Source organism: Lepidochelys kempii, chromosome 1 (assembly GCF_965140285.1).
Source record: "Lepidochelys kempii isolate rLepKem1 chromosome 1, rLepKem1.hap1, whole genome shotgun sequence".
Lineage (NCBI taxonomy): Eukaryota > Metazoa > Chordata > Testudines > Cheloniidae > Lepidochelys > Lepidochelys kempii.
The window spans coordinates 11,530,354-11,542,115 of NC_136380.1; the positions used below are offsets into that span (position 1 = coordinate 11,530,354).

The window sequence follows — 11,762 nt, forward strand, 5'->3', positions numbered from 1 at the left end:
CTTGTAAGTCTTCCTGTATACGTGCTGGCAAGTGGATAATGAAGTCTTACAGTGCCATGTGATCATGTCACCTGAACTGGAATCCTTCGTTAACCTGGTGCTTTTCCATTTAGGAGGGGTGGGACCCCAGAGAGGGATAAAGAATTTCTGCCTTATGTAAAAGATATGTAAGTGGGTGGAACAGAAAAAAGGGGGCAGCAATCATGAGAAATCCCCTAGCTACCACCTAATCTGAAACAAGGGCTGTACCAGGGGAAAGGATTGTGCCCAGACTAGGAAGGCGTCCAGTCTGTGATAGAAGCATCTCTGAGGGTGAGATTTTATTGGTATTCCATTTTCTTACTGTACTAGACTTAGACTTGCGTGTTTTATTTTATTTTGCTTGGTAATTCACTTTGTTCTGTCTGTTATTACTTGGAACCACTTAAATCCTACTTTTTGTATTTAATAAAATCACTTTTTACTTATTAATTAACCCAGAATATGCATTAATACCTTGGGGGGCAAACAGCTGTGCATCTCTCTCTCTATCTGTATTATAGAGGGCAAACAATTTATGAGTTTATTCTGTATAAGCTTTATACAGGGTAAAAACGGATTTATTTAGGGTTTGGACTCCATTGGGAGCTGGACACTTGAGTTTAGAGACAGGAACTCTTAAGGTGTTTTCAGTTAAGCCTGCAGTTGTTGGGGGATGTGGTTCAGACCTGGTTCTGGGTTTGTAGCAGGCTAGCGTGTCTGGCTCAAACCAGGCAAGGCACTGAAATCCCAAGCTGACAGGGAAAACCGGTTAGAAGTAGTCTCAGCACATCAGTTGGCAGTTCCTAAGGGGGTTTCTGTGAGCCAACCCGTCACAGTTCCATCTAAGAGGTGGATGAATTTCCATAGCTGAAGTGTACCCTGTGTAGTCCTTATCTACCTCTAAGGGTTGTCAAGAGGCTTTGTTTGTGAAGTGCTCAGAGAGCCTCAGATGAAAGGTACTATAGAATAATTGCTAACTATAAAGGTATTATAAATTACCTAACAGAAAATTAACAGTGTTTTAGAGATGATGTAGCTCTGTTGGCCCCAGGATATTAGAGAGACAAGATGAAAGAGAAGCATTCGACACACAGAGTTTTCTTCAGGTCTGACTCCAAGTAGCTTGAAAGCTTTTCTCTTTCACCAATAGAAGTAGGTCCAATAAAAGATATTATCTTACCCATCCTGTCTCTCTAGTATTTCCATGGAGGATAGGTCCATCAATGGCTATTAGCCTGGATGGGTAGGGATGGTGTTCCAGCCTCTGTTTGCCAGAAGCTGGGAATGGCCGACAGGGGATGGATCACTTGATGATTACCTGTTCTGTTCATTCCCTCTGGGGCATCTGTCAGAAGACAGAATACTGGGCTAGATGGACCTTTGGTCTGACCCAGTATGGCCATCCTTAAGTTCTTATGTTTTAAAGAGTGCTTTCCAAACACCTGTTACTCTGCGATCTGCTATTCATTGGAACCTTAGATAAGACAAGCGGTTTTTGGAAGGAATACTCCCTTCAGCTTATTTGAAAATACGAGGCATTAACCAAACACTAAACAATTGTTGTGTAGAAAAAAAAATAAGCCACCTCTCCACCTGAATACCAAGAGCAGGCTACTTCATAACTGTACTCTACTGGATTTCTTGCACCTTGCTCTGAAGCATTTGGTACTGGCCACTGTTGGAGATGGGATACTAGACTACATGAATCACTAACATGAGCCAGTATGGAAATTCCTATGTCCATGATGTACAAAGTAAAGTGGACCTTGCAATGGAGACAGGAACTTAACACAAGGATGCACCGGTACGGAGCTTTAGTTGAGCTGGCAGTTGGTTATGTACTGTTGGGTACAGTTAGTTCTGGGAAGATACATCAACTGTCAGACACTACAAATTTCTGAAGTTCTCTCAGAAGACTGTGTTAAGTGACAGTATCTGAACATATCTGGCAAGTAGATTAATTTACTTTTCAGTAAGGTGATCAAAAATAGAGTTAGTAAGTGGTTTGGTAAGCAAAAAGTTTAAAAAAAAAGCAAAGCAAAGCAAAAATTCAACATCTATTACAGAGAATGTTATCAACTGAACTGAAGACTGGACATTAGCTCAATCTGGTCCATCAGGACTCTGTATGGATGCTACAGATCTTCTTACTGTTTTGTTAGAAGTTCAAACAATGTCACAGTCCTTCACTGTGACTCAACCAGTAGCATCCACACAGCATTTGATAGGACAGTGACTGCCATTCTGTTAACTAACGTTAACAAGGAGTTCAACAAAATGCAAAGAGGAAAACTAAAGAGAAACAAATCCTATGGGATTCCCTGTCACGACCAAGGTACATTAGCACAGAAAATATTGTTTACTAGCTTTCCACATTAAGATATTTTAGAATACATTATTGTACATACCAATAGACTCTTCAAATGCAAAAAGAACTTCTTTCCCACTGTTTAGGAGATCTTTTACTCTACTTCCAATCCATTTAAAACCAGGCAGTGTTTCCTGAAAATGAAGAGGCCACCCAGTAAGAGCTATTTTTTTTTCCAATACAACAGTATCATGGAACAAGGGAAACATTTGCTGCTTTCACATAAAAAAACACCTTTCACCCCCAGATGCATTCTTGTATGAAGTCTTAAGTACAAGGCCTGGAATGTCAGAAAACCGGAAAAAGTAAAATGATGCAAAAGGACTTCATGATCAACAGGACCAAAGAATGCTGATAAACCAAATAAACAGAAGAATGGCCATACTGGGTCAGACCAATGGTCTATCTAGCCCAGTGCAAGAGGCTTCAGAGGGAATGAACAGAACAGGGCAATTTATCAACTGACCCATCCCATTGATCAGTCCCAGCTTCTGGCTGTCAGAGGTTTAGGGACAACCAGAGCTTGGGGTTGCATCCCTGACCATCTTGGCTAATAGCCATTAATGGACCTATCCACCAGGAACTTATTTAATACTTTTTCGAACCCCATTATACTTTTGGCCTTCACAAAATCTCTTGGCAACAAGTTCCACAGTTGGCTCTGCGTTATGTGAAGAAGTACTTCCTTATGTTTGTTTTAAACCTGCTGCCAATTAATTTCCACTGAGTGACCCCTGGGTTCTTGTGTTATATGCTACTAACACTTCCTTATTCACTTTCTCCACACCAGTCATGATTTTATAGACCTCTGTCATACCCGCACCCTTAGTCATCACTTTTAGAAGATGAACAGTCCCAGTCTTTTTAACCTTTCCTCATACAGAAGCTCTTCAATACACCTAATCATTTTGGTTGCCTCTTTCTCTCCCTTTTCCAATTCTCATATCTTTTTTGAGATGGGCTGACCAGAACTGCACGCAGTATTCAAGGTGTGGATGTACCATGGATTTATATAGAGGCAATATGATATTTTCTGTCTTATTATCTACCCCTTTCCTAATGATTCCCAACGTTCTGCTTGCTTTTTTGATTGCTGCTGCAAATTGAGTAGATGTTTTCAGAGAACTATGCACAGTGAGTATTCACCCACGAAAGCTCATACTCCAATATGTCTGTTAGTCTATAAGGTGCCAGAGGACTCTCTGCCGCTTTTACAGATCCAGACTAACACGGCTACCCCTCTGAAGCTATTCACAGTGACTCCTAGATCTCTTTCTTGAGTGGTAACAGCTAATCCAGACCCCATCATTTTGTATGTATAGTTGGGATTATGTTTTCCAATATGCATTACATTTCATTTATCAACATTGAATTTCATCTGTCATTTTATCACCTAGTCACCCATGTTAGTGAGATTCCTTTGTAACCCTTGGCAGTCAGCAGTGGACTTAATTCTCTTGAATAATTTTGTATATTCTGCAAGCTATGCCAACTCACTGTTTACCCCTTTTTCAGATCATAATTATGAATATATTGACTGGCACAGGTCCCAGTATAGATCTTTGGGGGACCCTGCTGTTTACTTCTCTCCATTGTGAAACCTGACTATTTATTCCCACCTACCCATTTATTTCCTATCTTTTAACCATGAGAAGACCTTCTCTTTTATCCCAGCACTGCCTACTTTGCTTAAGAGCCTTGGTGAAGGACCCTGTCAAACGCTTTCTGGAAGTCCAATACACTATATCCACTCGATCACCCTTGTCCATGTTTGTTGACCCCTTCAAAGAATCCTAATAGATTGGTGAGGCAGGATTTCCCTTTACAAAAGCTGCACTGACTCTTCCAACATATTGTGTTCACCTGTGTGTCAGATAATTTTGTTCTTTACTATAGTTTCAACCAATTTGCCTGGTACTGAATTTAGGCTTATTGGCCTGTAATTGCCAGGATCACCTCTGGAGCTTTTTTTTAAATTCAGTGTTACATTAGCTAACCCCTCAGCATCTGGTACATAGGCTGATTTAAGCAATAGGTTACATACCAGTTAGTAGTTCTGCAATTTCATATCTGAGTTCCTTCAGAACTCTTGGGTAAGCCATCTGGTCCTGATGATTGTTTAATTTATCAATTTGTTCCAAAACCCACTCTACTGACCCCTCAATCTGGAACAGGTCCTCAAATTTGTCACCTAAAAAGAATGGCTGAGGTGTGGCTGAGGTGTGGGAATCCCTCTCATATCTTTGGCTTTAAATGCAGATGCAAAGAATTCATTTAGCTTCTCCGTAACAGCCTTGTTTTCTTTGAGTGCTCTCCTTTAGCACCTCCATCATCCAATGGCCCCACTGACTGGCAAGATTCCTGCTTCTGATGTACTTAAAATTTTTGCTGTTAGTTTTTATCCTTAGCTAGTTGCTCTTCAAATTCTCTCTTGGCCAGCTTTATTATACTTTTACACTTGACTTGCCAGAGTTTATGCTCCTTTCTAAAGAGTAAGATCAATAAGAGACCCCAATCCAAGCTGTTTTGTCAATTAACCATGCTTAAACCCAGCAAAATCTGTTTAAAGCCAGCAAACAAAGAGGCCAACACACTCAGTTTAGACTATGAATCTAAGGCACAGTGTTTCAGAATAGCATTCACTACTGCATATGTAAGCAACACAAAAATAAATACTTGTTATAGCCTCCCAAAAAAAGATTTAGCTCTTATGAGGAGCCCGATGGAACAGGAGCTGGCAAATATGCACAGCAGAAAGCTAAAATCTCCTTTTAAGAGATCTGACAGAAGTACAAGATTAACAGAAGGACAAGTGGTAATGATATAGTAGCAGTCCTGAGTGAGAGAAATATTACTCTCTACCTACAAAAAGGGGAAATTCTGTATCATGACTGATATTTAAGGATAGAAATTTCAAACCAGATTAGTATTTCTGAACTCTCGAAAGAAATTATAAAGCCTGGTCATATATATTTCTATAATCAATATTTTCCAACTCAAAAATACAGTATTTAGTAACAGACACCAGAATTTTCACTAGAGGGCAACAACACTTAAGTTGATTAATAGCACAATAGTACAGTCATTTTATACATTTTTTAGCTCTTCATTGTTTGGCAAAATAGATAGAAAAAACCTCCCAGAGTTCTCATCTGGTCTCAACTGACAACTATATTAAACAAGACTTGAATCTTATTTAGTATATTATGTCAAACATGTTTTTTATGTTCTTGTCTCAGCTGCGGATATTCACAGAGCTCTAGGAAACTGAGCAAGATCCATTGTTGGTGTAGGATCAACAAGAAAAGTTGTTCCCTTCACAGCACCCCCGCATTTTTTTATTTAGAACTCGAAGGGCACAAAGTAAAAGGTATTTACAGTGTAGAAGAGTTCTGATCAAGTTATGACAATTTTTAACTAAAATCTAGTTCAAAAACCTCACGTGCCAAATTAAAATACAAGTACTGTTCAAGTCAATTTAAACCCCACTGAGTAGCTTTCATGTCATAGATCTAAGAGAGCAACAGTTTCTGCATTATGCACTCTGGAAATCCCATAGCTTCTCTCCTTCCTCCCTCCCCCTCCTTCCCCCCCAATCAAAAGGGATTCCCCTCCTCAAGGCAAAGTTTTGAGTTATTAGACCCATCTGAGGATAGTGGACCTAAAATTAATCTTGCAATTCTTTAGGGGTGGGGGGGCATCACACTGCCTCACAAGACCACCTCCCAGCTCTTCACAGACAGAGATTACAGTCTGCATACTCTGCAACATGGATTAGCAAGTAATACACATGCTAATCTTCAAGGTAGACAAATGAGATCTAATGGGTAAACTGGCAGTGCCAAAAGAAACACTGAGTAAAAATCCTCAGTCAACAGCAGCAAAAGAGTAATTTGTGTCTGGACTTTTTGGAGGTGTAGGTAATGAGGCAACTACAAAAACCTGTGGCAATCAGTTATGATAGCAATGGCTATTATATTCTTCCTGAATATAACTCCTGGGGATTATAAGACACACAAGCCACCCTTACTTCAAAGTGAAACCCTTCTTGAAGTGCAATCGCCTTCAGAATTTTAGAGGAGACTGTGGTTGCTAACATGTAAATGTTCTTCACATCAGCTTCTTTGGAATGGTTCACCTTCCAGCTCCTGAACATCCACCATCCAAACAAAGCTGCCAGCTCGTTGCCGGTAAACACCTTCCAACGACCACTGCAAACAGGATGGAAACAACATCAAACAGTTCCTTCAAGTTTCTCAGAAGCATGCATTAAGAGTCAAAGACTGTACAACATATTCTGCAACCACTGGAACAGTGAACAACTGAATGTGTCATTCTACCTTGAAAAGTAGCGCCACGAACAGCACACTAACAGGGTTCTGTTACCTTGTCTCAATGTTTCCAGACCAAATTTTCTGTTTACAAGTGTGGTCTCCCTGTTACCAACCCTTCAAGCAAGATAAATGAACCAGAAAGAACCTATCAGCAATTCACACTCCACCCTCAATTACACCTGTGCAACCCCTTTGTCTTCAACTGAGTTCCACAAGTGAAGGGGTGGCCCAGGATTTGGCCCTGCTATTGGAACAAAGTTAACAATTCTGTTGAGAATTCAGCGCGGTATACAGGAGTCAAAAAGTAGTAAAAGTATATGGTCATCAAAGGTGCTATGCTTACAATCAGTCTTCATAACAGATCTTTAGTGAAAGGTTTTAACTAATCTTGCTTAAAATGCATCATTAAGATAAAAATGTAAGAAAAAATGAAGACTAAAAATAAATCTCAATATGATCAAATGTCACGTTGTTAGGGATGGTGGAATAAACTGGGAAATCTAAGTGACAATCAACATCAGAGGATGGAGTAGTTAGTTCCCCTTCCCCTTTTCTCTCAAAGGCAAGGTTAAAAAGAAAGGTCCCATTTCTTACTTCTCTTGTAGTTCTGCCACCGCCAATCTGTCTGCATCAGGATCAGTGGCCACAACCACTCTGGCGCTTTCTTTCTCCGCAAGCCTCAGAGACAACTCCTGAAAAAGGCGATTTAGCCATTATATGCAAATAGTCAAATTCATTTGTGGTCCTCAAGTGTATTAACTCTGCTGAAATTCACACACACACCCAGGTCTCTGACTTTATTGCATTACCATTTCAAAACAAGTGGAAACCCAACTGAAAAACAAAGTGACTGAACTAAAAAACTAAATACCAGCACAGATTCTCCTTCTTCAGGATTTGGACATTTAACGGTAGAAAAATCTGGATCTGGATCTTTTTGTTCAGGTACTGGAATGGGAGGCTTAAAGCCAAATGCTTTAAAAGCCAGCTGGACATAGTCATGTCCAACGCCATGGAAAGATGTATGAATGAACTTCAAGTTGGTCTTTGTGTTCAGTTCCCTGAAAAAGAAAAGAGACTTCAATTAACATTATAGGTTATTTCACAAAATGCTGTGACATCATGAACCATGGTGAAATGCCAAGACAACATGACTGAAGTTTACGATAAAGTTGTTCTTTCTCCAGATGTCTTCAAAAAAATGTGAAAAAGGAAAGTTTCAACTGTAGGCATTCAATAAAGATTGCTGGCTCAATTCTTCCTCACTCTGGAAACTGGGATCTCTGCTGCTTGACTGGTTGCATATAGTACTTTTCCAACCCTTATTTTTTAAGGTTTGACCTACATTTGTCATTGCTGGTCAGAAACCATTACACTTTGACAAGTTTCTGAAGTGAACCCTGCATTAGAGTGTGGGAGTTGTTATATTCTTCTCATACACCACCTGTGATAGCAGATCTTTTTCAGATCTTCCATATAGCTTTTAGAAATTTCCTCCAGAGGATCTCGTGTAAGAGGACTGGTGTCTACTAGATTCTCATTCCAGGAACCATTCCATGGTTCAACACATTCTTCTATACATTTCAGGATCTCTTTGTCATGAGGAGATGTGATCTGAGCTCCATTTTCCCAATAAACCTGGCATAAAAAAAATTGACACTTAGAACTGTGTGTTACATGGGCAAGAAACTTGTAGCAAAGCACAGTATCAGACTGGTTTAGTTCTCCAGAACTTTTTTGGGATCACTCAGGCCAAAGGTTTCAAGTATCTAATTTTAGATACGTAAATTCATAATTAGGTGACTGATTTCAGAGTTCTTGAACACCCAGGCCCCCAACTGAAATCAGACTATGGATGCCTAAAATCAGGTACCTATGTTTTAAAATTAGGGCTGTCAAGCTATTAAAAAACTTAACTGTGATTAATCGCACGATTAATCATGCTGTTAAACCCTAATAAAAGTACTGTAGTGCATCTCTTTACCATGTAAGTTGAATTTACAAATGTAAATTATGTACAGAAACCCCTGCATTCAAAAATAAAACAATGTAAAATTTTAGAGCCTGAAAGTCCACTCAGTCCTACTACTTCTTCAGCCAATTGCTCAGACAAACAAGAAGGATGATTTTCTTTTTTTGGTGATTTGGGTTCTGTAGTTTCTGCATGGGAGTGTTGCTCTTAAGTGAAATCTGCAGTGAAAGTGTTCTTAAAATTAACATGTGCTGGGTCATCATCCGAGGCTGCTCTAACATGAAATATATGGCAGAATGTGAGTAAAACAGAGCAGTGGACATGTAATTCTCTCCAAAGGAGTTTAATCACAAATTTAATTAACGCATTATTTTTTTAACGAGCGTCATCAGCATAAAATCACGTCCTCTGGAATGGTGGCCAAAGCATGAAGGGGCATGCGAGTGTTTAGCATATCTGGCACATACATACCTTGCAATGCTGACTACAAAAGTGCCATTCAAATGCCTATACTCACTTTCTGCTGACATTGTAAGTAAGAGCATTATATCCTGTAAATGTAAACAAGCTTGTTGGTCTTAGCAATTGGCTGAACAAGAAGTAGGACTGAGTGGACTTGTAGGCTCTGAAGTTTTACACTGTTTTGTTTTTGAGTACAGTTATGTAACAAAAAAAAATCTATATTTGTAAGCTGCTCTTTCAAGACAAGGAGATTGTACTACAGTACTTGTAAGAGGTGAATTGAAAATTACTATTTCTTTTGTTTATCATTTTTACAGAGCAAATGTTTGTAATCAAAAATAATATACACTTGGATTTCAGTTACAATACAGAATACAATATATATGAAAATGTAGAAGAACATAAAATATTTAATAAATTTCAATTGGTATTCTATTGTTTAACAGTGCGATTAAAACTGTGATTAATCGCAATTCATTTTTTTTAATTGTGATTAATTTTTGAGTTAATTACGTGAGTTAACTGCGATTAATTGACAGCCCTATTTAAAATATTAACCTCGAAGTCCTATATGAAGAAAATCAACCACCACTTTTATAAAATCCTACTTCCTTTAAAAAAGCACCACTCCCACCCAGGGCCACATTTTTAGATTAGAAATGAATGAGATCAAGATAGACAAGCAACGTCCAAGATGTGATGCTTTGTTCCATAACTGAATCCAGTTGAAGGGTCACACTGTCATCCAACCAAGTCAAATCCTCAAAAATTACTGACACAAGTAGCTGCTCTTTGTACCACACATGTGAATGCAGTGGGAGCTTAAAAAACAAAGCAACTGGGAAACCCAAGGATAAGGAGCCTGGGTGATGATAAATACAATGCAGGTCTACTTCTTTTGGAAAAAAGGCAAATCAAGTACTTCATATGGACAGCAGCACTGAGGCCAACACCCCAAATGCTGACTTCAACTCTTATTTTGAATTGCTCCATGTAACCCCTGCTCATTATCTTGTGTATTAAGTTTTCAAAGGTTAAATGCATATTTTTAAATGTACAGTCAAGTTCAAACCCTGACACGTTGGACAGGCTTCCACAAAGAATTACAAAAAGAGGAAATACAGCATGCATTGTTCGAGCAATATGTAATATTGTGGCTGAATACAGTGCTCCAAATTAATCAAAGATGGAAGTGACAAATGGAGCCACCAATTAAACAGAACAGAATCTCAAAAGTAACTCCAGTATACAAGGTATTTTAAGTAAGTCCTCCCAGTACTGATCTTTTTTTAGACTACGTTCTAGACAAAATTCTCTAGAAAGGTTGGGCTCAGTTCTAACCTCATTTTCAGACTATCAGCTTGGGGAGGGAAAGTACTTTACTTCAGATGCTTGCGTCATCTATGTGTAATGAATGGCAGAGGAACAGAGTTGCAAACTTTCCCCTCATCTGTATTCAAGACCTATAGTGGACTTGAAGTGGAAACTTCCTTGCTTCTGTTCTCAGAAAACTGGGGGTATAATTCAGAAGCCAATAAAATAGAGCAATTATGTGAAACTATTTTTCCTTCTAATGGGTATAGACAGAAAAACTCCAGAAGTCGTCTCATATATTAGATGTTTACAAAGTGCCAGTTGTTGTAGCATCTTAGTGTTTCTCAAATGCAGTCACCAGGGCCTTTTCTTGCGGCCACAGCCTCCTGGGCTGAGTGTGGCACAGAGCAGTGGCCCCAGTCCCAGGGCCACCAGCAGCGGGTTGGGCCCTGTCCCCCTCCAGAGACACAAATGCTGGAGGTGCAGGCAGCTGGTGAATTCCACACTTTCCTGGGGGTAGGGGAGGCAGGCTTCGTCCAGGGGCTCCAGGCTCTCTCCACGCGCTGGCAGGCTCTGGTTCCAGGCTCTGGCCCCAGGCTCACCACGCCCATCATCGTTCCTGGGCCCCGCTGCCTCCCTCCCCATCCAGGGCTTAATTTGTCCCAGGGCTTGCTGGAGCTGAGTAAGTCTGCTGTGAAAAGTGATATTAAACATACAAAGATCACTTTTCACAGCAGAAGACTTACCAGCTAGCAAGTTTTAGAATTAAAAAAAGCGCAACCTAAAAAGCAAAAGAAACAACAAAAAGACAAGAACATCCAAAGCACTTTCTATGTGTTTCTATTTTGTTTAGATCCAATAAAGAACAGAGACAACTGTAAATTATTTTTACTACTGAGTCTGAAAAAACCCTACATGAATAAATTACAATAATTTGGATATGTACATATTTATTTGTTTTTTCTAAAGTTAATTAAGTATTTTAGGAAAAATTGTCAGCATGGCCACCAGCAAGAGTTGGCCACACTCTGAGGCCATCAAAAAATGTGTTGGGAGATCCCTTGATCTAGGTGACATACACTGTATACTTGGTAAATCAACTTCTGTCACAAATTTGCAAAAATAAGAGCACAGGGCTTACCTTGTATCCATTGTCCTCCTTACGGTTATGTGATGCTGTGATCATCACACCAGCTGTAGCTTTGAGTTGCTGAACAGCATAGGGCTGAAAGACAAAAGCAATTTAAGTTCACTATTTCTGAGCTGACATAAATACATAAAGGTATAAAGT

At 39.5% G+C, this 11,762-nt stretch overlaps 1 protein-coding gene across 4 annotated transcripts in view; it reads right to left on the bottom strand.

Annotated features, from left to right (window-relative positions):
* PGM2L1 (phosphoglucomutase 2 like 1) overlaps positions 1-11,762 on the bottom strand; it is a 77,662-nt gene that overhangs the window by 13,563 nt on the left and 52,337 nt on the right. For all 4 annotated transcript variants that reach the window (XM_073334025.2, XM_073334005.2, XM_073334015.2 and 1 more), the window contains 6 exons: positions 11,613-11,696; positions 8,168-8,361; positions 7,595-7,784; positions 7,318-7,415; positions 6,420-6,600; positions 2,430-2,523 (listed from right to left, as the gene is read on the bottom strand). In XM_073334025.2, the coding sequence (XP_073190126.1) occupies positions 2,430-2,523; positions 6,420-6,600; positions 7,318-7,415; positions 7,595-7,784; positions 8,168-8,361; positions 11,613-11,696 (841 nt within the window). The remainder of the gene's footprint in view (positions 1-2,429; positions 2,524-6,419; positions 6,601-7,317; positions 7,416-7,594; positions 7,785-8,167; positions 8,362-11,612; positions 11,697-11,762) is intronic.